Genomic DNA, 25,043 nt, shown 5'->3' on the forward strand with positions numbered 1-25,043 from the left:
GGTGGATCTCTCGCAGACACCACCAGATGCCGTGCCATTTGAGATCCAGGCAGAAACATGCAGTCATCTGATCTCTGCCACTGCTGCCCGCTGATATATATCTCGCCAGCCGTTACGGAGAGCTCTAGCATATGGTCAATCAAACATACTTTCGAAGGACCGCACCTATGATTGTACCTCAGAGTTTGTCCCCACGGACTAAGAAAGTCTACTCAATTACCTTATCCTTGACTTCAACCGCCATGGATAGGATGAAGAAATATCGGCCAATGCTCGGAGAATTCCTGCTTCCCCCATCCACCCAGACCATCATTGAAGCGAACGCAACCACTTGGTAACTGTGAAGTTCGGTTCAAGAACAATTCCGCAGACCAAACCGAACCATTGTTCTTGGTAGCCCGTTAGCCACTTAATGCGGGTATGGCGCTAGCTCCATCTTCCAGCACCCATTTGACTACCTGTCTATCTCAATATTTGGGTTGTGCCGCATTTATCCGAGAGGCGGCGGTGCAGCCTGTCCAAACATCCGGAGCCAGCAAGACTGTTTGAGGATCGGTGGTAGGGGATGTCATCCGGTGACATTATTCCGCCTTAGTAATAATGTATCCTAGGAAAGGAGAATTTTCTCCGCGTTATGCCGTGTCGAGTTGTTGTCGACTTGGGTGTTCACTGTCTAGTGTTATGCTAAAGTACAGTGCACAGTACAGGCCTACCTGCACCACGGGGCGTGCAACCGCACCCAGTTCTGCACCCTTGCCATCCAAAAGTTCAAACCAAACAATTCGGAACTTCCCCGGGGTTGACCGGAGAAAAGTGATTGCCTAAGGCGGGTCCTGCTAGTCCGCCCCAGTTGCATCTAAACTTGCCCCTACGAACCCCGGTTGGTCACCTTTAGAGGTGAATCTTCCGGAAGGCTCATGGAACGGAGACCACGGAGCCACGGGTCGATGCGCGTGGAAGATGAATAAAGCCACTATCACTCTCTACAGGATAGTGCGGCTTTACCGGTTCGGCCTTTTGCCCTTTTCGAGATTCGGCATTGTGAAATCTCTTGTGTCTACCGACTCTACCCTTATTTTTGGAATTCGCATCGGATTCAGCTCGGAGAACAGACCTGCAGAGACAAGTGAACTCGGGAAGACTCCAATTGAGGTGATAGCATCGGTGGTGGACTGAGGGGTCATCATGACGATCTTCTACCTGCCGACCGAAGGTGCACTTATTGCTTTAGACTGGGTAAGAGAAGGGGAGGGGAGGGGTAGCCGACCAACAAAAAAAAACGAAAAAAGAAAAGAAAAGAAAAGAAAAGAAAAAGCTACGGAGAATGTAATCAAGCATTCAGGGTCTTTTGATTACTGTGGGCAGCACGAACCCGTTAGCAGTATCATCTAAATTGTGGCGGCAGCCTCGGTGCTATCTTGGCATCAACCATTGCCCGAAAGGATTGGACCCTGCAGCGGGTAAACTTTACTGAGTATGTGATGGCACGATCAGTCTGACCCTAATCTGTCACCTTGGGCCTTCGATACGAGGAAGGACAAGCTGTGAGGTCACTGCTAATCTTAACAATTCTTTTTCTCAATGATCACTGAAACTCCTCGATGATAGACGGTTCTCTAAGCTCCAAGTGAATAAGCTGCCCTTGCAGTGAAGGCATTGCAGTATTATAAGTCTGCCCTGGCTTCGCCGCGTCCTTACGTACTGTAAGTTACTAAGTTACCTCCTTCAATGTCTAGTCGGCTCCCACCCCTTGAGCATTTGTCCGTTAGAACATGCTTCCTTACTACTATGTACGGTACTGTAGATGCAGTGCTCATCAAACCCCGGAGCTCTTCACTGCCTAGCTACCTAACTGTTTTGGCTCAAGCTCAGAGGATCAATTGTCGATGAGAGAGAGCCTGGTAGTAGTAGCTCCACTCCATAACCACCCTAGACCTCGGTTTAGTAAGGGAATTTCTCCTTGGCGTCACTGGTTCTGCTGCATGCCGCACGGGATATTTTTATTCAGTAATAATCAGTAGGTAACTTACTGAATGATAGTTAAGCCGGACCCTGACCGAAAAGAAAAACAAATGAATAAAAAAACCAACGAATAGAAATTGTGGTAGTGGCTTCGCCTTGATCTAAATAACCTCAAGAGATTCAATAATACCAGATGGTTACTGGACGGTCGGTCCACCTGCCCGCCGCCCGTTCTGATCGGCACGTTTTGGAGATTGGGGGGTTTCGTCGATCCGAGTGAGAGTGCTTATGGTTATTTCCCATGGCTGTCAGGAGCCGAATAGATACGCTTCCTAAGTTAGTGTTCTATGATGTGATCTGAGGGAAATGCCGACCTCCACGTTTAGGCTTGACGCTTTGCCTATCGGTCAATCTATGTGAGGCCTACTTATTTCTCCGCCCAGCCAGCCAGGAACAATTCGGATCCGACGGGGAAAGGGGGCCCAAGGAAATTACAACGGACAACATTTAATCTCACGGCCCTGGTTGAAGTGCAATTTTGATGTACAATGGGCTTTTTACCTCATACATCGAGGGAAAGACTTACATAGTAAATCCTCAACAAAATCGAGAGAACCAGGTTCTTTTTTTTTCTGAACTCCCTCCGTTGCTAATTCCCCACACATACCGGCAAGAGTTCTATACTTGTCAATCTATACCAATATAGGCTTCCGAACCCTAACTGCAAACCCGCAATGTCTCACCAACTTCTCTCTCGTGGTCGGTTTCCAGTCTCTATCGACCAGCCCCAACACGTGAGCCCATTGAATAATGAAGTGGGCCATGTAGTAGCACGGATTGACAGCCTCGGGTAATTGAACAGCCACCAGTTTGCGCGCCGACTGCAAGAGAAGCTAGCTACCTTTTCCTTACATGCAACAAACTTATCTGAATGACGATCGCATGCGACAAGCATCCCGCCCATCGGTTTTGACTCCATGTAAGCTGACTAGGAAAAGGTCTTAGCTGCTCGATGCTCGCACGCAATGGAGCACGGGTTCCTGGCTTGATTTCCGCGTGCCTGACTGCAAGAAATCCCCCGTAACCTGTTTGTGTGCTGCAACGGAATTGGTTTCCTCCAGTCTACGGCCGTCTCCAGGTCCATCCGTTCCCTTGGAACAAACCGTGGCTGAGGGATGGATGTCTTTTTTCTTTTTCTTCTCTTCCGGGGTTCTTTACCTAATTTTCCTTCCTCAGTCAATTCCCTCAATAGCATCTCTTTCTGTTCTTCTTTATTCTATTTTTTTCTTTGCGCGGCAGCCCAAAGAGAGACAGGAGGAAAGTGCCCGCGGGTGGTTGCAAGTGAAACAAGCTTGTCAACCGCGGCAGAACCCCAAGTGAGACTTGAGGGTCGCGCGGCTGAGGTTATTTTTGGTCTCACTTATTACTACTACTACTTATTCACTTTGGAGTTGGTGTACTGTACGTACCGTCCACTGCTCGTCTCGAGAACAGCATGTAGCGATCCATGGTAGGTTAAGCATTTGATTCATGATTCTATTATTGATGATCATGGATGATCTGCAAATATTTCTGAACTGATATCGATATAGTACCTCATAGGGTAGTGCTAACCTCTTGCTAGCTCTAGAGAGAGGGGGGACAGACTCCGGCGATGGTGGTCAAGTACCTATACCAACTTGGAAGTACTAGGAGGTCACCGGTTACCGGCTCGATCGAGAGTGGTTATGTTTCTTCTCTGCGGGTAAACTACCTTCACAGTAGTCTTACTCTGCCACTACTATTTCTCCTCACTATGGCTATTGCAACTAGATATTACCTAGTGAGAAGTGAAGACTGCCACTATCATGCTTGAATTGGAGGTATGGACTCAGATGGATGAGCAGATCGGCAAGAGCATTGAGAGACAGTTCCCTCCCTGTCGAACGAACCGGTGGGATCGCTTCCGCTCAGTAAGCTCAAAGCTACCTACCCAACCCTCTCACAACGCGCGCATATCCTGCGTGGGCCGTTGTCTCATCGCTATCTCCAAAGAGGAGCTTTACCCCTGAGATACTGCGTTCTGCGTCCTGGCTACTGATGAGCAAAGTGGGTTGAGCCATCATCAACTCGCCAATAAAGCTTCTGCGATGATCTGGCTCATAGTCAAGTGAGGTTCAGCTACAGCACATCCCTGGAGGGCGTGGAAAGGCTTTCAATACTCCGCCACACTATAGAATCAAGAACCCAGACAACCTTGGGGAGAGGCTTGCTGTCCCTCCCCGTCTTCCTCCTCCTGGACTGCTGTTGACCCTGATCTTCCCTTCCCGTGCGCCATCGGCTGCCTGCAGGAAGGAATTCTTTATCTCACTTGTCACTGCCTTGTGCGTCGCACAGATCCCGGGTCAACACGAGCTGCCTAGGATCAGTCACTGAGTAACGGTGATTCCTGGCTTTGTACCGTACTTCTGTACTTTCCTCCCTGCCAACTTCCCATGGACTGATCCTGGACCCTAGCAATCCCCGGCTGCAGCCTGCAATGACATTTTGATCCAGGGTGTGTATGTGCACCTGTGTACAAGGATGAAAGGGACAGCACGTCACTATCCTTTGTTCGGATCAAGATCTTGATTCAATTGTGATTGAGGTAGCTGAGCAACCAGGACAATCTAGCTCCATTGCATGCCACCACTGGTTGTGATGCGCTTCTCGGCTCTGTACCCTTGTCCCTCCTTTGCCTGTCTCATATCTCCATACCCAGTGCCGACCAAAATTGTGCCCTGGTTTGGCGACATCGTCGTTAAGACCCCGCCATGTATAGGCCAGCTTACTGGTGGACTACCTAGTGCGAATCACATTTCCCACTGACTGGTTCAAGGTCTCTGTATGGCGCCAATATGTCTCAGTTCTGAGAGGACTATCGGACAAAGACCGTCCATGACTAGCTGCTCTGAACTCTGAGTTGAGACACCCCTACCTACCCTTTAGGTCTATCTCAGGGGATTGAAGAACTGGGTTGAGACTCCTGGGCTCTGGGATCTCTAAGGGGACGGAGAGATGAGAGAAAGAGACAATATGGCGTGGCATTCTTCGCATAAGGAGTATCTCCAGGGGATCCGACCGAGGCAATAGAGATTCTTGTGTGCGGCATGGTCTCATAGTCGGCGACTGCCAGTCCTTGAGTCGGCGACTGATTGTCTCCAGCCACTGCCCAGAGGCGACTGCTAGCCCACACAGAGAGGAGTGTTCATCTCATTGGTGCGAATGGCAGTGCACAACCAAAGCGATGTCACAGATGGAGGATCAGAGCCATGTTCGAGTGTAACTAAGCCTACAAGATGATGCTTCAGCATGTGTGCTTGCGACAAGAATCTCACAGTGGTTTCTAATCTCAACAACAAGCGTTATATCAAAGCCTTGATCTGTTACTGCGTACACATCCTGGCCGTCACGATCAACTACTTCGCCAGATCAGGCCATGTTCCTGATCAGGTGGAACAAACGAGACCAACCATTTGCATAACTATACCTTCAGGTTTTTACCACCAAGCTCCAACCCAAGCCCGTATAGTGTATAGCAAGCCTCTTGTGGAAAGAAAACGCAACAAAGCAGCCAAGAGAAACCAACCCGACGATATTCCCAGTTTGTAGCATAAGGTACTGAGCAGTCGAACCAAGTCCAACTCAGTGTCCTTTAGTCATAGTAATCTGAAGTTGACTAACTATTACCTACACGAACTATACGACAAGTTAGACGCTCGCCAAATCCACCAGTCAACTACTCAACCTTGAACCCTGCTTACATAGTACTTACTTACCAAACCATAAATCAAATCACATATTACTCAGAGAAAATAAAAACACCCTATACCTATAGCTAACAAGTTACTCAATAACCAAAACCAAAACTAAATAAGTGCTAAGGAAGCAACCAGACAAAAAAAAGCCCGCCTACAAGTAAAGAGTAGATTATAGACTAAGAGCGAAGAAAAAAAAAGATATATATAGTATCATCTATGGGTCCCCCCTCCGAGGTCCCCTCCGTCCCCATCCTTTTTTTTTTCTTTTCCGATATCAATTCGCTACCGGCCAAACCGTTTCCCCGCCACCCACACAATACGAGCTGCTGCCCCCCCCCTCCTCCCCCAAATTTTTCCCGAGCTTAGGAGCTTGGGGGAAGGACACCAAGGGTTTTGAGAGGTGAAGTGTGTGCTTGTGTGCTTGGGGATTTATCCTGTTTGGGGAAATCGTGGGTGTGTTGTAGGTGGGATGCTCGTTTACCCCGTATACATTATTTAGATTTGCGGTGGTGGGTTGTGGGCCCTTACTCTGGGATTGTTGAATTTGAGGGGAGTGGATTTTTGACTCAGTAGTAGGTAGGTAAACTAGTGTTGGGAGAGGGCGCCGTGCCTGCCTGCCTGCCTGCCTGCCGGTGGACTTGCGCGCGGGCCGTGGAGGACCTACCGGTTAATCAAGCGATGGGGACTAAATTCACCCAAGCTTGTTTCTTGCACGTTGGGGCCTTATCTTCTACCGTGGGAGTAGGAAAATCACAAGGGGATGATGTTTGGGATAGCGGTTATTACTGAGATAAGTTGTGAAGTGGGATGTGTGTATGAAAACACATGAAATATACTGTAGTCGGTCAGCTGATCTGTCATGTTAATGTGTTCCTGACATCCTCCATCCTACATCAATACGTCCAATGATGTCTCACTTGCAGCTCTCTACGCACACATGAATCCCTGAACCCCGAGACAAACAGCCTGTCATGCTGGGTTCATCATTATTTGCAACTGGTTTTGGCTAAATGACATGGGGGTAGGTAGGCATTAACACAAGTAACGTGCGCCGACAGTGCAACAAAGAAGGGGAAAAAAGGGAACCACCACCACCACCCCCCTAGCTAATCAACAACCATCCTATCATCCAAATGGAAAACTCCCCCCTCCAAGTCCCCCTCGACGTCACACTGTGCTGGCCAAAGCGTATCCTGCGTCCGGGCCGATTGTCCATGACCAACCAAGCTGGAGCCCAATGCAGGTCCTTTGCGCTGGCCGGAATTGCCAGAAACATGGCCAGTCAGCGTCACACTTGGGCCGTTTCCTCTGAGATCGACACCCTGTTGGCTGTGTGGACTAAACTGGAGAAAGACTGGGATGTTTTTTTACGGGTCTTGGCCAGAAATGGGATCGCTGATAACACACCACACGCCAGTCCAGCATAGCGTCACCGGTTTTGGTAGCATGTCTCACTCAACTCGCCACGGGGCTGCAAGCTGGTGGGACTGAGGCAGAGACTTTTTCATTTCGATGCTATCTATCCGAAAATTCTTGTTCGAAGGCAGGGTCCTGCAATCAAGGAAATTCAATCTCGCAGGAGGGCTGGCTGCTAGTCAAAAGATAGTGGCGCTCTGCTCGACGGACCGGTTGTTATAGCAGAGAGGAAACAATCTGCCCCAGAATCGATACGCTCCCCGATTCACCTCTTTCACGGAGACCAACCATCGAGCGAAGCTGTTCTCGGTTCGGCTGGGATTGGTGCTCCGTAGATGAGTGACCTAAACCCCCATGTTAGAGGGGATGTGGCAATGGGCCAGTCGGGAGACAGCAGCTCACCCCCGCATGGGTCGGACTTACTTCATGGTATCTCTGTAGAGCATGCCAGTACCGCATCGGCAGCCCAAACCTCTTCGTAACCGTCTCCTTCTTGATCCTCACTAAGGCTTTCAAGTACAATGAGGAGAGCGTTTCACGGGGCAGGTAGATGTGGTCGCCAACGGCAACCCTGCCGGGAAACTTCCAGCCGTGGCGCTCATATATAACCTCGATGAGTCGCGTCAATGTGTCTGCCTGCCATGTCGCCAAGAGCTCGCGGTTGAATGCTTTCACGTGCACTTCCAGGTTCATCAGATCGTGTCGGAGTCGGTGGGTGTTCGTTCGTAGCTTGCCGATCTTATGAATCAGCATCTCATTGGTCGTTTCCAGGGTGCGGAGAGTCGAAGAGTATCTCTGAAGGTAGAAAGAACGGTTCAGTTTCATGTTTTATCTGAGGTTTCCTCAATATCTCAAGTTCAACTGAGCTGACGAACCCTCGGTGACACGTTGGCGGTATTGCTGTCAGGTTGAGTTGAATCTGGTGACTGGAGGTGAGACCGGTAGAAGGACATGCCAGGCCCGTATCGCAGGACAAGCTCAGCGTTCATTGTGACACTTCAGTCACAGAATGTTGGAAGAGCTAGAGACTAGAGGATCAATGAGTGGCTTTTTGGTATGAAAGATAAAGCCGTGGTGCTAACTAAGTAACGATGGCACGGTATGTACTGCTGTTGTGAAGGACCAGGTGCTGGTAAACACACTGTCGACTGTTGACTGTGCAACAGCGCAGCAACAGTGTTTCAACACAGGGAAAGGGCGACCTGCCTGTTTACCAGAATTTACTGCGTGGCCCCGGAAGAAGTGACCCAAGAAATGCGCGCACAGTCAACCATTGCTACATAACTACCTCTGTGAGTTGTGTTCCTTGCGACCTAGAGTATATCACTGATAGTTGGCGCTCAGCGTAACAGCTCATAGTTTGCTTCCCGACGCCTTGCCGAATTCGAAGACCAGCTTGCCGAATTGTTTGCCCTCCTTCATGTCCTGGAAAAGATCATCCAGTGCCGGAATATCGCCCAAGTCGCTTTGAACTACTCGCGAGACAACAGGATGGATCTTTTGGCTCCTCACAAACTCGACCATCTCTTTGAACTCTTTGCGCGAGCCCATCGTAGACCCACGCACCTCAATATTCTTCAGCACCGCTTGCATCAAGAAAGGCATTTTGGGAGCGACCGTCATTCCATAGACCGAGAGGATGCCGCCAGCCTGCATCAATCAGTATTCTCTTCGAGCAGGCAGCAACGGGGCGCAGCCCACCTTGAGTAGCTTGACAGCCTTTTCGACTGCATCGCCTCCAGCACCGTCGATGACCGCATCGAAAGCCGTCTTTCCGGGGGGGAGCTGACCCAGCAGCTTTTTCTCCCATCCTTCCTCCTTATAACTCACACCACCCTTGGCGCCCAGCTCAACTGCCTTCTTGATCTTCTCCTCGCTCGAGCTGGTCACATACACGTCGACTCCCCTGGCCACCGCAAATCGCAGAACCATGAGAGCCACCCCACCTCCGATCCCCGTTACCAGAATGGCAGCCCCCTTGCCCGAATTCCTCTCGCCAACCTTGACCACCAACGCCCGCCACCCGGTCAACCCCGTCAAAGGAAGCGCCGCGGCCTCTGCATCCGATAGATGTTCCGGCGCCTCCTCAACCTCGGACTCCTCGATAGCCACATATTCTTGCAGCGTCCCCTTGTTGTACAGTTTCGTTCCGCCCATGATCCGATACCCCTTGGGATCTTCCGGGCCATCAGGCGAGCTGTCCCAGCCCACCCCGGGATTCAGGATTACTCGTTTCCCCTGCCAGCGCTGCGGGTTAGCGACATCGGGACCCGCCGCGACCACCGTGCCCACCCCGTCGGCACCCAGGGGGACATCGAACGTGACTCCCGGGTACAGATGCTGGCGTAGGAAGACATCGCGGTGGTTGAGCGAGGCCGCGGTCAGCTTGATGAGTAACTCGCGGCCCTGTGGGGTAGGGAGGGCCTGTGCCTGCACGGAGAGGGGATAGTAGACTTGGCCCGGTTTGCCTTCTGTTTTAGTCAGGAAGACGGCCTTGGACATTTTGACGCAGTTGAAGTCTCTCGTAGTTAGAGGATATGTAATTGTGATGGAATTGGGGTAAGGGAGGGTGTTCAGCATACAGGGGGAGTGGGAAGATGAAAGGGCGGACCCAGCTTTAGTTATTTATCAGTGCGGGGGAGCTTTGGATTTGTTATCAAGTGCCGAGGATGTCCTTAAATCCGATCGTCACTAGAGCTGGGAGTATATGCTCTGACTGAGCATTCTTGATGTAGAGAAATCACCAATTGCTATCATACTCTGATTTAGGAGCATCTTTTCGTTTCTAGGTAGCAGGTATAGCATATCGAGAGACATCCTGACATTCAAAGTTCAATGCCATGGGAAGTCGTGTCGACCCTGCAATTGGAACCGAGGACGGATTATTATATCAGCCTCAACACCAAAATATGAGACGTTTTCACCTGTCTCAGCGACTGACGATGGAGAGTTTCCATACACGTGACATAACCGCTCATGTTGCAGCCATACCATCGCTTTATCCATCTCACTAAGAGTATAATGCTGCTGCTGGCGATACAACCACTATACCCTCGGTGCCTCAGGCTGCATCACCGGTGGTGTAATCAGATTACCGGCACCAGTATCGTACCGGTATGGTATCTGAGCGGCGGAGGCAAACATTCCACACAGGCAAACATCAACGGAATTACATTTTGCAGTTGCAGTGTGAGGGAAATATTGATCACCTCGACGACAACGTTGAAACGGAGTATTTTCCTCCTGTGTCTGCTGGAGCTTTTGGCGGGTGGTGGGAAGTATTCATTCTATACGGGTTTGGGACTTTTGAAGATGGGTGGGGAGTGTTATGGAGTGGCCTTGATCTATACTTCACACCTTGGTATATATATATATGGCAAAGGTAGCAGAAGCATTGCGAAGTTAAAGATGAGTATGATGGGGAGGATGTTTGAAGAGTAAAGCTCCCGATTTCTGCACTGCTCAGAAGTAGACCCCAATGCGAGCAACCTATAGGATAGATCGGCTGTGACATGTCAGTTTCAACTTCAATGCGATCGAGCATGGAGCATCTGGCTGTTGGTAATGTTCCGGCGAGATGTGATTGAGATTTTCCCGCCAGAGGCCCCGGATAATGACATGCCCGACCTCGGGCAACCGAGCTCCAATGAAGGGTACTGTACCATAGTCACGATATATATGCCACCGTCTTGCGAGCTCTTTTACTAGGTACGAGTATGTATGTACTCGTGAGCTTTCGATCTACACGTGTATAAATCGCTAAGCAAAAGACCCAGAAACGTCAAACAATAACAACCAACCACCGAAGCCAAGCCACTGATCAAGGTGTATCCAAACTCCAGCCATGAGAACAAAACCCGGATATCACATCAACCTCTCGACCGCCAGACTAAGGTTTAAGGTATACTGTAAATCAAGTATATCTGCACAAATCGGTCCAGTGCACAGTACAAGAGCAACAATCCAGCCAAGCAAGCAATAAAAGTATACTCCCAAGCGGCTCGGTGGGAAAAGCGACAGAAATTACTTAAACCGGGCAAGTGACCAAACCTTAAGGGCGATTGAATTTCCGCTGTAACCGGCCGAGCTTTCCTTTTTTTTTTGGCCTGTGCATTATTCTTGATGGGTAGAGAAGAGTGCTTGGTGATGGATGGATGGATGGATGGATTGATTGATTGATTGATTGATTCCGTGGTGGCTGATGCTGGCCGGACTCGGGGCTGCTGTTTGTGCTGTTGCTGTTGCTATTTGCGTTTCTGCATGAAGCCAAAGCAAACGAGGCAGCTTTGCCTCAAATTTAAGGACTATGTAGCTATATGCATACCCGTAGACACGGAGAACTACACATCTATTCCGCCAGCCTATTCTTTTTTTGGGGGCTCATTAGTGGGAAGGTATAGTACGCAGAAAAAAAGGGACAAAAAAAAAAAAAAAAAGCGACACGTCGAGGAAGAAGCTGAAGGCGTTTGCGGCTGGTGTGTGTGGGCCAGTCAACGTCAGGGCGTGGTCTTAAGGAAGATGGAGTTGGCTGGGGAAGAGGTCGGGCCACGCACCCGATTCTGGAGGTCGAGCTTTCTAGTAGTACTGCAGGTACTGCAGTTGTAAACAGTGATCGTCTTTATTCTTCGATCCGCGTGGAATACACATAATAGTTTTTAAGTACAGAGATTGTGCTTGCACAGGATGCATTGTGCATGGGGGGTCACCACAGTGGTCACCACCGTGGTCATCATAGTGGTCTACCCAGGCTTTGTCTGTGAGCGGCACTGTGTGTTATGAGTAGGGGCCTGACTACTAGGAGTGTAGTGTGTAATAATGAGTGAATGAATGGATTGCCATCAATTATTCAGGTAAGGTCGAGAATTTACCCTTACTGATGAGGTAATGTACTTCGATTGACTCGAGGGTGGCTGGTAGTTAACTTGACTTAACTTATGGGGGAAAAAGGCGAGAAAAGCGACGAAACACGAAAACAGTCCCCCTTATTGCCACATCCCACCGCTCATTCGCCGCTCAGCCCTTGGCTCATTTTTCTCACTCTTGAACTTCCCAAACTTGCCCAGGAACTGATCCTTTCGATCTTCTGATCTCGAACTCGAACTTCGTTCATCCCGTCTGCTGCTGCTGCTGCTGCTCCGAACCTGCAATTCCTCCCACAACCCTTTTTCGCTCTACACAATTCTGTCGCCGTCTCGATCAACTTGGGCCTGGTAAGTCTCTCTCTCTCTCTCCTGCTCTTTCTCCACCATCCAAACCTCGTTTGCCTCCCTCCGCTCCCTCCCCCCCCCCGTCTTCGTCCCTCGGGTTCGTTGGCTGATCGATTCTCTCTTCTCTCCACACAACCAAACAGCTTTGCGTCCTTGTTTCCTACCAAACACATCCCTCTAAAAATTTTCGAAACCAACGCGTTCGCCTCACCTCTGACCGTCGACCTTTCCCTCGATTTGTCTTTCATCTGATCTGCTGGACTCGGCCTTGTCTTTCCCGTCTCAACCAGCTATCCTTTTCTTCCATAATGCCTACGCCACTTCCCTCTAGTTTTGCCTCAGCCGCCGCCGGCAACATCCACGACTCTTCCAACCGCAGAGGAGATGGAGCTCCCGGTGGAGAATGGTATGCCTGCCCCGTTCCTTGCCCAACACCTTGTCGCGCGTCCGTCTCCTCGTTTGCCAGCAGCCCCATCCAAAAATCCGGCCGGGGACCTCCTAGTTTTGTGGTGGAACAAGAAAAACTGACAACTCATTCCTACTTCCGCTGTGGATGCACAGGTCTCGCACTCGCATGAACGGAGCAACACAGACCTTCCGCCGCCCCTCAGTCGCGACGAACCCGTCGCATAACCGGGATACGAGTCAACCGAACTCGGCCACCACTCCCACCGTCGGCACCTACACTCCCCCGCATATGTCCTCGAACTACCAGTCCAGCGCACTCCGGAACGGTGCCACCACGGAAACTCGTTATTCCAAGGACCTGCTGCTAAATCTCTATAAGAACCAACGGGACACCGGCTCGCTGGGGAAGAATGTCGCAGAGTACTTCGTCGCCGACTGGAATCCCCACTCCTCCGAAACCTCCCCCGTCAATGGAGCATGGGGCAAGCGCGAAGATTCCAAGGACAATCCGTCCGGTCCGGAGGTCTGCTGGGATCATGGGGGCCATGTCGAGCCGCTGGGTCTCGTGGAACCGACGGACGACGAGAAAGAGGTGTGTCTTTCTTACGTGTTATACCCCGCCACATCACCTATAGACTATTTTCAACTTATGTCGGGGCATCTTTGCTAAATTATCCAGTTGTTTACCTCTTCCGTCAACTCTCCGCTCAAGCCGCCACCCACGAACGCCTCGAAAGAGAACACCGCTACCGGCGCGGGAGGTCGCAAGCTGTCCATTTCCCAGGGTCATATGAACAACTACAACACCTCCTCTCCCAGCGCTGGACGTCCCGGTCCCCGGCGTCGGGAGACGGCCGATTCGCCCGCGAATCCAATGTCTCCTACCACCAGTGGCTCTCGCTTCTTCCGTGACGAACCGACCACGTCCACCCCGCCACCCTCCCTGCTGCGCCGCAAGACCGACTTCCGCGATACTTCCTCTTCCACTGCTCGGTGGGAGGAGAAGGAAAAGGAGAATCTGGGTAAGGAGCCTGGTGCAGATGTCGCGTCTCCGTTTGGCTCGCTGAAGCGGAGCTCCACCAATCCGTTGAGCGTGGCGCCAGGTGGGCCAAGCTCGCCTTGGGCGGCCGCCTCGCAAAATGCCAGTAATTCACCGATGGGTGCGTTCGGATCCTTTTCTCTTGGACCGGGAACGAGCACCACCCCCACCACGGAGAAGAAGGCTGGGTTTGGCAGTCTCCGTGGAGAAAGTCGCCTCAAGGGACTCTTCTCCAAGGATAGCTCCGAGGACATGGCGGCGGCGGCTCTCAAGGAGAAATCGTCTCTTAGCAGCCTGGAGCGCTTTGCTGATGTGGAGGGTGAGAAGCGCGCGCAGTCCCCTTGGGGCGAGCCTGTCAAGACCCGCACTGGTCGCAGTGAGACGAACCCATTCCAGGAGGAGCTTCGCAGTGGCAGCGCGGCGCTTGGGGGCTCTCAAGAGATCAATCCCCAGCCTCAGCCCCCGTCCGACCATTTGGGCTTTGCGGCGTTTGGCATGACCTCGAGCATCCCCGGATTTCGGGAACTGATGCAAAGCCACGAAAATTCCCGGAACCCTACCCCGAGTCTTCTGCAGGGACACGAGCCTACTAGCCCGACCAATACGAACCCCTACCAGAGCCCCCACGGCGACCGACACGAGGTGGATGATGTCGAAACCGACGGATCCGATATTCAAAACACCACCCACCCCGGTATCACTGGCCTGCGGGATACCTCCTCCGCTTTCGGCTCCATCCGACGTGTCGGCTCGGGCATGGACCTGCCGTCCATTGACCGCAGCCAAACGTCGAGTGCAGCTGGAAACAGAAGCTTTTCAAGCCTGGGCGGCCTAGGTGGTCTCCCTCCCATTGGAGGCGCTGCTGGATGGCCTACGAGCGCTGCCGTTGGTACCCCCACGCGCGAACGATCTGCGTTTGCGGGCGGCTTCGGTGACCCGATCTTTGGGACCATGGGTGACCTGCAGTCTCCAAGCTTGTCGACGCTGGGAGGAAGTGGTCTGTTCAGCCCTCATGCTGGGATCACTGGAACGGGCAGTCTGGGTCGCTCGAGCAAACTAGGCTCGCTCTTCCCCCCTGCCATGCAAGAGCAGATGCAGGGTGACCAGATCCGGCCCGATCTCGGGGCTTTGGACGAGGCTGCCCGGCAATCTGGGGAGATCTTCGACGGACTTTTGGCGGATCAGGGCCCACTGACGCACGGAGCAGATCTACAGCCTATCGATAAGACTATGCAGGGCGGCCAGCCAGCCACTTCGACCTCTCAGACTCCTGTGTCTGCTGTCGGCTCTGGTCCGGGCTCCATGGTTCCTGATGCGCCGCAACCCAGCCAGACCCCCGGAAATTCTGGGTCTGTCCCCCCGGCGCAGCAACGGACCATGGTGATGCCTGACCGCATGCGCTGGATCTACCGTGACCCGCAGGGTAACATTCAAGGCCCATGGACTGGACTCGAGATGCATGACTGGTTCAAGGCCGGATTTTTCAGCCCAGACCTGCAGATCAAGAAGCTCGAGGACCCCGAATTTGAGCCGTTGGCACAGCTGGTTCGTCGCATCGGCAATTCTCGCGAACCGTTCCTGGTACCCCAAATCGGCATTCCTCACGGCCCTGACCCTGCCCCCGGACCCTGGACTGGCAACACGAGTGGCACGGCGCAGCCTCCCTTCCCTGGCAGCTTCCCCAGCTTTGGTACCACCCTGACCGCCGAGCAGCAAAACGCTTTGGAACGTCGCAAACAGGAGGAGCAGTACCTGATGGCCCGCCAGAAAGAACACCTGGCTCAGCAGCAGGCTCTGATGAAGCAGATGCAATTCCAGGGCGTTCCCCACTCCATCCACCCTCATCAGCTTCAGCACCATTCCAGTGCTCACAGCCTCCACAGCCAGCCTAGCTTTGGTAGCATCGCTTCTCCGGTTGGCTTCCAGCCCTCACCGATCCAGGCGCCGATGCAGCAACAGCAGCAGCAGCAGTCCCAGCAGCAACCTCCGTCCGTTGCCGGCTTCTTTGATGCAGCTGCCGCCATGCGAGGCAACCCTCTGCCCAACGTGGGTCCTCAGATGCTCGGCACGGATCTTGGGCAGGATCAACTTCCTACTCTTCTGGACCGCTTGAACATGAGCCGACCGGATCCGTTTGCCTTTGGTACCCCCGGCTCTTTCGCTGCTCGCCAGCCGGACAGCCTGTTCCACCAGCAGCAGGTCGCTTCGATGCTCCAGGATCGGGCCCGTCTGCAGCAGGAGCAAGAGCAGTTCGATAGTACCCAGGGCGATGCTCTCTTCGACCAACAGGCACGCGAGGAGCGCCTTCGTCAGTTTCATGCCTTGAGGGCACAGGAAGCCGAACTCGGTATGCAGACTGTCGAGGGTCTTCCCACGCACCCGGCCGAGTCCGTCCAGTCTCAGATCCCCGAGGAGAGTACTGAGTTCGATACCGTTGAAGCCGCCCCCCAGGAGCCTCCGCTCACTCTGTCTCAGCAAGTCCAGAAGGCTGCTACCGCCCAACGCCAGCAGCTGGAGCAACAGGAACAGCAGGAACAGCAGCAACGCGAGCAGCAGCAACTGGAACAACCGCAGGCGGGCTCCGTCACCGAGGCTGCTTGGATGAGCAAGGGCGATAGCGCCATGCCCCAGCCCTTCCCTCCGCCGCCCTCTGCCTCCCCTCTGCCGGCCCCTGCCGCTCAGCGCAACCGCCAGAATGTGGCCGAATCCCTGGCTGCCAACTCTCGCTCCCAGACGCAGACCCCGGTCGAGGCGCCCACCACCTCCATTGCGCCGTGGGCGAAGGAAGCTAACGAGGTCCCCAAGGGTCCTTCTCTGAAGGAGATCCAGGAGGCTGAAGCTCGGAACGCCGCTCAGAAGGAGGAAATCGCCGCTGCCGCTCGTCGTGCTCAGATGCTTGCGGAGCAGGAGCGCCTCAGCCAGGCGGCTCAGGTGCAAGCGCCTGGCCTGCCGTCGACTGCCAACTGGGCGAGCGCCGGATCCCCGTCCACCCCGACTTCCGCGGGTTCCGTCTGGAACAACAAGGGCCCCGCCGCTCCATCGGCTGCTGCCAAGAAGACTTTGGCTCAGATCCAGAAGGAAGAAGAGGCTCGTAAGCAGCGTCTTGCCGCTGCGGCCGCTGCGGCGCAGACTGCTGCTGCCAGCCCTCCTACTGCTCCCTCGTCTACTGGTAAGCGTTACGCTGATCTGGCCAGCAAGGCTCCCGCGCCGTCTCCTGTGAACACGGCTGCGTCTTCGGGCGCATGGACCACCGTCGGTGCCGGCGGCAAGGCCAAGGCCCCTCCTGCTGCTCCTTCGGGACCGCGTGCGACCACCGGCGTTGTGCCTGTGGCCGTTTCGCCGGTGAAGCCTAAGCCCGCTACAGTTGCCACTCCTCGCACCGTGTCTGTGGGCCCTACGCCGGCCACCAACCCTAACCGGGCGGTTGAAGAGTTCACCAAGTGGGCCAAGTTGGCGCTCGGCAAGGGCCTGAACAGCAACATCAATGGTAAGTGTTTTTTTCCCCTAGGGCTTCATTGAGCTGGAGCTAATTGCAATGATGTAGTGGACGACTTTGTGCAGCAGTTGCTGTTCCTGCCGGCGGAGGCGGAGATCATCTCGGATTCGGTGTATGCCAACTCGCAGACTCTGGATGGACGGCGGTTCGCGGAGGAGTTTATCCGTCGGCGCAAGCTGGCGGACAAGGGGATTGTGGACCCGGTGGCGGCGAGTGCGTTTGCGGAGTCGAAGAACGCGGGCGGGTGGAGCGAGGTGGCCAAGAAGGGGTCGTCGAATGCGCACCGGGAGGAGGATGCCAGCAATGCGGCGTTCAAGGTGGTTGCTCCGCGTAAGAAGGGGAAGCGGTAGATTGTGGGTGTCAGGTTATTTGGATGCAGGATGGTGATGGTGTATCTTATCAGGATCTATACCGCATAGCATAGATCGGGAGCTTATCTATCATGTGATATCCGCGCCCTTCGATTACATGCCCCGCTATGTGTCATTGACGACTCGAGAGGAGGTAGTATAAGTACATCTACTCAAGTACATGCATGGTACAAGTCCTCCGTAACATCCCAGCGCACACCACCGCCAACCCGCCCAAACATCCGGAGAGCCGACAGAATGTCTCCCACCCCCTTCGGCGCCCCGATGCGCCAACAATTCCTCCTCGACCCGAACTATAGAAACCTAAACCACGGTGCAACCCACCTGTCACTCACTATAAACCCCTCCCCATCCAAAACTAATATATGATCCCCAGGGTCCTTCGGCACCTACCCCCACCCCCTCCTCGCAACCCAACAAGCCTACCAGCGCCTCGCCGAATCCTCCCCCGACGAATTCCTGCGCTACACGCAACCCACCGCGCTCCTCACCGCGCGCCACGCCCTCGCCTCCCTCCTCAACTGCCCCGCAAAGGACCTCGTCACCGTCAAAAACGCAACCACCGGCGTCGCCACCGTGCTGCACAACCTCGCCCCGCACTTCGCGGCCGGCGACACGCTCATCTACTTCTCGACCATCTACGGCGCCGTCGAGAACGGGCTGTTCTCGCTGCTCGAGCACCTCCCGGCCCCCAACCTGCGGCTGCGGAAGATCGAGTACGCGTTCCCGATCACCCAGACCGAGCTGGTGCAGCGGTTTCGGGAGGTGGTGCGCGAGGTGCGGGCGGAGGGGTGCACCCCGAAGATCGCGGTGCTGGAGACGGTGGTGAGTGTGCCGGGGGTGCGGTTTCCGTTCGAGGAGATTATCCGGGTGTGTAGGGCGGAAGGGGTGTGGAGTCTTGTGGACGCAGCGCATGGCGTGGGGATGATTGAGTTGGATCTGGGGACGCCCCTCCCGGATAAGGGCCAGGATGGGCTTGAGCTTGGGCCAGAGCGGTTGGGCAAGGTCGGGGGCGTGGATTTCCTGACGAGTAATTGCCATAAGTACCTTCCCCCCCACCCCCCCACCTAGCTTTATTGTTCCGGAGGGGGGCAGCTGCGCACCCTACCCCACAATACTTACAGATCAGAGGAGCGTATTGCTGACAGCTGGTGCGCAGGTGGCTCTACACCCCCCGCAGCGCGGCCCTCCTCTACGTCAACCCCTCCCTGCAGCACCTCATCCGCACCACCCTCCCCACCTCCTGGGGGTATATTCCCCCTCCATCCGAGACGCCGGCGAAACCCTCGCTGATGGCGAGTGCGGGACGGAAGACCGCGTTCGAGGCGCTGTTCGAGTTCGTGGCGACTGCCGACGATACGCCGTATCTGTGTGTGCCTGCCGCCCTGAAGTTCAGGGAGGAGGTGTGCGGTGGCGAGGGGGCGGTTTATGCTTATCTTGAGGAGTTGGTGAATGAGGGGGCGGATTTGGTGGCGAACGGGTTGGGCACGGAGGTTCTTGGGGAGGGGGATGCAGCAGGTAAAGAAAAGGGGAGGAGTGCGTGGAGGAGGTGTGCCATGAATAATGTGCGGTTGCCGGTTAGGGTCGTGCAAAAGGTAGGAGGGGAGGAGAATGCCCCCGGTCTAACAGCGGAGCTCGTCCCCGCGGTGGTGGATTGGATGCAGAGGAGACTGGTCGAGGATTACCGCACCTTCGTGCCCGTCTTTGCCCATGCCGGCTGGCTGTGGGTGCGCTTGTCGGCCCAGGTCTACCTCGACAGGAGCGATTTCGAGTGGTTGGTCCCTGTGCTGAAGGAGTTGGTGGGTCGCGTCAAGGAGGAGTTTAAGCTTGGAAAGGTGTCGCATCTGTAGCAGCAGATGCAACAGATACAACAGACTACATGGACTAAGCCCATACTTCAACAAATTCTGCAATGATATACAACTACGCGAATATATGCAGGCCGTAGTAACAGCATCACAAACACAATCAAGTACCAGCAGAAAACACGTAACTCGCAAACCCAACTACCCCCCGCTCACGTCTCAATCAGATCCGCAGTCTCGCCCTGGGTCTGCTCCGCAACACTGTTGTCTCGCGTGTCCTTGTTGGCGATCTTGCGCGCAGACCGCGCATAGAACTCATCCAGCACACGCTTGGGGATACGGTTGAGCAGGTCCTTGGGGTAGATCCGCAGCAGGTTCCACGCGATGTCCAGCGACTCGAAGATCGTGCGCGACTCGTACGGCGACTGGCTGATGAAGGTCCGCTCGAACTTGTCCAAGAACTCCAGCGAGAGCTTGTCCTCGGAGGAGAGGGCCTCCTCACCGACGACAGCCTTCATGGCGGCTAGACACACAAGTTAGCTATAGCCACACCTCAACACAGCACACAAACTTACCAGCATCACGACCAATGGCGTACTTGGCGTACAACTGGTTGGACACATCCGAGTGATCCTTCCGGGAACGGCCCTCACCAATAGCCGACTTCATCAGACGGGACAGCGACGGCAGCACATTGATGGGCGGGTAGACACCCTTGTTGTACAGTTGACGGTCAATGAAGATCTGTCCCTCCGTGATGTAGCCAGTCAAATCGGGAATGGGGTGAGTGATATCTGCAATCCATCAGCAATGGTCCATCTGCATACGCACCACCAGATAAGCAACTGACCGTCGTTAGGCATCGTCAAGATAGGAATCTGTGTGATGGATCCGTTACGGCCCTCCACACGACCAGCACGCTCGTACAAGGTCGACAAGTCAGTGTACATGTAACCGGGGTAACCACGACGACCCGGAACTTCTTCACGAGCAGCCGAGACCTCACGCAGAGCGTCACAGTAGGCAGACAGATCAGTCATGATGACCAGGACGTGCTTCTCCAGCTGGTAGGCATAGTACTCGGCCGTGGTCAGCGCAAGACGAGGGGTGATGATACGTTCAATCCTGGACGCTGGCTGTCAGTTCCGCACGCACACACGTACACAAAACCAATCACATACGTAGGGTCGTTGGCCAAGTTCAGGAAGAGCGTCACGCGCTCCATACTGCCGTTCTCCTCGAAGTCGCGGGTGAAGAAACGGGCCGTCTCCATGTTCACACCCATGGCGGCGAAGACGATGGAGAAGTTCTCCTCGTGTCCGTCGTGGACGTCCTTGGTGGGGCGCTTCACCAGACCAGCCTGACGACAGATCTGGGCGGCGATTTCGTTGTGTGGCAGACCGGCGGCAGAGAAGATGGGGATCTTCTGGCCACGGGCAATGGAGTTCATCGTGTCGATAGCGGAGATACCAGTGGAGATCATTTCCTCGGGGTAGACCTGGAGATCATCGGACGCATTAGCCACCGGGGATGTGCATGTCGCGGGACAAGGGCGGAACTCATACTCGGGAGTAAGGGTTGATAGGTTGGCCGTTGATATCCAGGTAATCCTCCGCCAGCACCTTGGGGCCCTTGTCAATCGCGCGACCGGAGCCATCGAACACACGACCCAGCATGTCTTCGGAGACACCGAGCTTCAAGCTGTGACCGGTGAACTCGACTTTCGTCTGAGGCAAGTCAGTATGGTGGTTGACTCAGAGTGTAGCTGGATGACGGCGAAGTACCTTCTTAACGTCGATGCCAGACGTGCCTTCGAACACCTAGTATGACCGCATTCCGATGTCAATATTCCGTCCGATAAATCCACCTCCCATACTCTGCACTCGAAAAGTCCGCACCTGAACGACTGCTCGGTTTCCTACAGCAAAGGTAAGACACATCAGCGGATCTGATCGTTATCTCATTCATTCATCCATCCACACCTCACATACCTCGAGCTTCCAGAACCTGACCCGACCGCTCGGTCCCATCAGGGAGGGTCAAAGACACGATCTCATTGTAACGGGGGAATTTGACCTAAGCCATCGTGGATTAGCTGGAATTCCCTTCCCCGATATACTTGGGGTCGGCCGAATGACGTGCCGATGGATTCGGGGTCGTACATTATCCAGAACGACCAGCGGTCCGTTGATACCTCCAATGGTGTTGTAGCGAATGCGAGGCTTGACGCTGGTCATCCGGGGGTCGACGAAATCGGCCATGGTCGAAGAGTCCACCACAAGGTGCTATTAAACCAAAGACGATGGAGACACAAAAAAGGGAGGGGGGAGAAAGTGGGAGAATGCGGACGAGGGGGGCGGGACTGAGGGGAGAGGAACAGACAGCTCCTGGTGGTGGTCGGGAGTGTCGACGTATGCTTAGGCTGGAGCCCGTCAGTTTGGCTGGTTTGCCCCGTTTGGCTCCACGTCCTCCGGGGGGCGGTGTGGAACCTTGCCACGTGATGCTCTCTCGCCTACGATCTATAACTTAGTACAAAGACTTAGAAAGTCGTGGTGATGCCAGATTACAACCAAGAATACGATAATCAGTCGTGTTCTTGCAGAGAGATAGTGAAACTAGTGACTCATACATCCCACAAAGCCATCTGCGGCCGCCATAAAATGTCCCCATCCGTGCTAGGCTGCACAATCGAGTCAGATAATAAAAAGAACGCCAAGCGAAATGAAATCATCAGATCAGCTCGTCATGAATGTCATACTGATACAGCTAGAGAAAAGAAAAGCATCCACGAGAAAAGCAGGCTAGAATCGTGAGATAGATACGCCAAACCGCCGTCAAACCGTCATGGTATCGTGTGCAAAAACAAAGAACGGAGAAAGCACATGGAGAAAGGTCAAATTGCAGTCATTCAGTCCACTTTGGCCAACGCTAGCTTCTTGGGCGTCGTTAGATTGTTGGAAAGTCGGACGTTCATCTTTTTGTTCTTGGTTTGTTTCTTTAGCTTCTTGCGGGCCACCATCACCGGTACTGATGAGTGCATGACCAGGTAATTCGAAAATGATCCGAGGACCACCCTGTTGTAAACAGTCTGATTAGTTTGCAGCCCATGCAGGTCGATCGCAGAGTTCTTACCCTTTGAGTGCACTTCGTCCTCTGGCCCCAACAATTACCAGCGTAGGTTCCAATCCATCAATCTGAAAACTCGGTCAGCAACTGCGTGCACCTCGGAGCAGGATCAAGCTTGACTTACAGCTTCAGTGATCATGTGCTTCGGGCTCTTGCAATGAATCACCTCTACCGCCACGCGCACCTGCAGTAGCGTCTTTCGCAAGAGACGCACGCACGTCTGCGAAATGACCTCCACCGCCCGTACGCGCTCGGATTCTGCCTTGGACATGCCTCGTGCATCGACCGAGCCCGGTTTGCTGTCCGTGCCGGTCCCCAGGCGATTGAAGAAGGTTCGAGGGAGGTGCGAGCTGGAATCATTCTGGGATTTCGCCGCCGTCTCGGCCGTTTGCGAGCCGACCACCGCAGCAGCATCCTGCATGGCTTTGGCCCCATCCCCAATCTGCACGGCTGCCGGAGTAGCGGTCTCGTCATGCATGGCACAGACCGCAAACATCGTATCGCCGTCCCGCAGAATGGTACCAATTGTCCATTCCAGAGCATACACCGATTCCTCACTGAGGTCCGTCGTCACTAGATACTTGCGCTGGCGGCGACGAGCCCCTTCCTCTTCGTGTATGCTGGGATAGTCGCCGCGGATGATCGTCCGGATTGATCGGTTGTGCACCGAACTATCAATCGCAGACATTTCAATGCTGAGTTTCTGAGCGCGTTTGATGTCGCACAACTCTGCCTCGTCCTCCGAGCCGAATGGGGTGTTGGTCGCTGAGGCGGAGTCGAAGCTCGTTCGGGGGCGGACATCAGGCTTCGAGACGGGGCCTGTCTTGGCTGAATGGATGAACTCAGACTTGCCTGTGGAGTTGTTGCTGGGTTCTGCAGCTCACAATCAGTCAGTGTAGTGCAGCGGAACAACGAGGAGAGAACGTACGAAATGCCGGAGCCGTCTTTGTTGTCGTGCGCGGAGCGATCCTGGCAGGCTCATGGTCGACCGTCTCTTTCCGTCCCCGTTTGTTCTCTTCCGACTCGCGATCTGGGCTCTCATCATCGCTGGAAGACATTTCGTCACCGTCCTCATCACTGGTCTCGATCGGATTGTTCTCGCTGTCGTAGTGGTCCTTTTCGAGCCGCTGCTCTCCGGGAGCCGAGGAATTAGCATCCGCCTCTGGCGGGAATTGAGGAGCTGGTGGAGGCTGGACTGCTGGCTGGGATGTTGCTGGAGGGGTCGGAGGAGGAGAGACCTTCGGGGCGCTCCCAATCGCCACACTCTCTTTTGGCTTCTCGTTGGGGGTTGCTTTCAGCGGTTCTTTAGTGCTTTCTGTAGGCTTCTCGGCCTGTTTCTCCTTAGACGACTCCTTACTCTCTTTCAGCTTTTCCATTGGGTTCTCATTCGGGCTCTCCTTCGGGCTCTCAAGTATAGGCTTTGCGGTATCGACCGACTGATTGCGTGAACCGGGGCTCAGCCAGCGACGCTTTGGCGAACTGGAGCGGGTCGAGCGGAGCGCCGGCGCTCGCGAGTCAAGCGAGTTGCCTCGGGATGAGGAACTGCGGCCAGAGTCCCGACCTCTGACAAAGCTCGGGAACCCAACCTTGATGTCGAGGCCTGACATCACGGCGGCCATGCTTGGCAGACGATTCGAGGAGGAAGCGGCCGGAGGCTTCTCCTGAGATTGACTGGCACGACGGGCGCTGGGAGGCATATCGAGAGAGGAATCCCAGCGAATGCTAGGGCCTGATTTGTGCGTGGTCGTGGTTGCGGCTTGGGGGCTTCCGGACTTGTCGCTGCTGTCGGACTGAACGGAGGATTTCCTCGGTGCCGGTGGTAACGGAGGAGCCACCAAAGAAGTGGTCCTGGGCGGCGGAGGGGAGGTTGTGGTCGTCGTGGTCGTAGGTGACGTCAAGGGTGATGTGGACGAGGAGGGAGGGAGGGGAGGAGGTTTAGAGGAAGTGGTGGGAGATGGTGCAGTGGAAGTGGTGGGGGTCGAAGAGCGGCGGGGAGCAGAGGTAGTAGTGGTGGTAGTATTGGAAGCGGGATAAGAATTGTAGTGATGGTGATAATTGCGGCCCGAGGGGGAAGTCACGCCCACTCCAATGCCGGCGATGGAGCCATGCCGGGGAGGGACAAAGCCTGGACTGGGAGCGATGTCCAGCATGCTCCGGCGCGGGTACCAAGAGGAATTAGTGTGGTTGCCTTCCCCCGACTCCCGCAGTAACTCCCGTCGTTCTTCCTCCAGTGCCGTCTCTAACGAGATGGGCGCAGGTTTTCTACTGTAGTACGGCATGGTGACGGCAGATGAGCACAGGTGAGCACGAGTGCACTGGGTTCACCGGATTCACCCAGTCCTTTTGATCTTTCTATTCAGTTCTTATTAAAGTGTGTTCTGTCTGTCTGTCTGTCTGTCTGTGAGATTATTATCTGGCAGCAAATAAGTTAACT

The 25,043-nt window shown here is 54.3% G+C and overlaps 6 protein-coding genes across 6 annotated transcripts; 2 read left to right on the forward strand and 4 right to left on the reverse strand.

Annotated features, from left to right (window-relative positions):
• Positions 1-7,336: 7,336 nt before the first annotated feature.
• Positions 7,337-8,146, reverse strand: ASPACDRAFT_42256 (uncharacterized protein; the record flags this gene model as incomplete). Its single annotated transcript, XM_020201065.1, has 3 exons — positions 7,337-7,501; positions 7,581-7,952; positions 8,033-8,146. 3 exons carry the CDS (start codon positions 8,144-8,146, stop codon positions 7,337-7,339), a joined length of 651 nt encoding a protein of 216 aa, XP_020057106.1.
• Positions 8,147-8,510: 364 nt separating this feature from the next.
• Positions 8,511-9,659, reverse strand: ASPACDRAFT_27311 (putative alcohol dehydrogenase; the record flags this gene model as incomplete). The annotated part of the gene is made up of 2 exons (XM_020199487.1): positions 8,511-8,807; positions 8,859-9,659. 2 exons carry the CDS (start codon positions 9,657-9,659, stop codon positions 8,511-8,513), a joined length of 1,098 nt encoding a protein of 365 aa, XP_020057107.1.
• Positions 9,660-12,529: 2,870 nt separating this feature from the next.
• ASPACDRAFT_77675 (uncharacterized protein) lies at positions 12,530-17,804 on the forward strand. The gene is made up of 4 exons (XM_020205009.1): positions 12,530-12,770; positions 12,926-13,364; positions 13,452-17,298; positions 17,356-17,804. The coding sequence occupies exons 1-4, from the start codon at positions 12,673-12,675 to the stop codon at positions 17,655-17,657; spliced, it is 4,686 nt and encodes a 1,561-aa protein (XP_020057108.1). The 5' UTR covers positions 12,530-12,672; the 3' UTR covers positions 17,658-17,804.
• A 111-nt stretch (positions 17,805-17,915) lies between these two features.
• Positions 17,916-19,528, forward strand: ASPACDRAFT_42259 (putative aminotransferase family protein (LolT); the record flags this gene model as incomplete). Its single annotated transcript, XM_020201066.1, has 3 exons — positions 17,916-17,991; positions 18,055-18,721; positions 18,838-19,528. 3 exons carry the CDS (start codon positions 17,916-17,918, stop codon positions 19,526-19,528), a joined length of 1,434 nt encoding a protein of 477 aa, XP_020057109.1.
• A 167-nt stretch (positions 19,529-19,695) lies between these two features.
• Positions 19,696-21,744, reverse strand: ASPACDRAFT_26767 (H(+)-transporting V1 sector ATPase subunit B; the record flags this gene model as incomplete). The annotated part of the gene is made up of 9 exons (XM_020199448.1): positions 19,696-20,006; positions 20,059-20,277; positions 20,334-20,608; positions 20,665-20,981; positions 21,049-21,210; positions 21,268-21,303; positions 21,382-21,401; positions 21,475-21,559; positions 21,646-21,744. The coding sequence occupies 9 exons, from the start codon at positions 21,742-21,744 to the stop codon at positions 19,696-19,698; spliced, it is 1,524 nt and encodes a 507-aa protein (XP_020057110.1).
• Positions 21,745-22,051: 307 nt separating this feature from the next.
• On the reverse strand, positions 22,052-24,464 carry ASPACDRAFT_77677 (universal stress protein family domain protein). The gene is made up of 4 exons (XM_020205010.1): positions 23,538-24,464; positions 22,734-23,482; positions 22,616-22,677; positions 22,052-22,557 (listed from the first exon to the last, which is right to left on the reverse strand). Exons 1-4 carry the CDS (start codon positions 24,304-24,306, stop codon positions 22,392-22,394), a joined length of 1,746 nt encoding a protein of 581 aa, XP_020057111.1. The 5' UTR covers positions 24,307-24,464; the 3' UTR covers positions 22,052-22,391.
• Positions 24,465-25,043: the final 579 nt, after the last annotated feature.

Source organism: Aspergillus aculeatus (genome assembly GCF_001890905.1).
Source record: "Aspergillus aculeatus ATCC 16872 unplaced genomic scaffold ASPACscaffold_6, whole genome shotgun sequence".
Classification (NCBI taxonomy): Eukaryota; Fungi; Ascomycota; class Eurotiomycetes; order Eurotiales; family Aspergillaceae; genus Aspergillus; species Aspergillus aculeatus.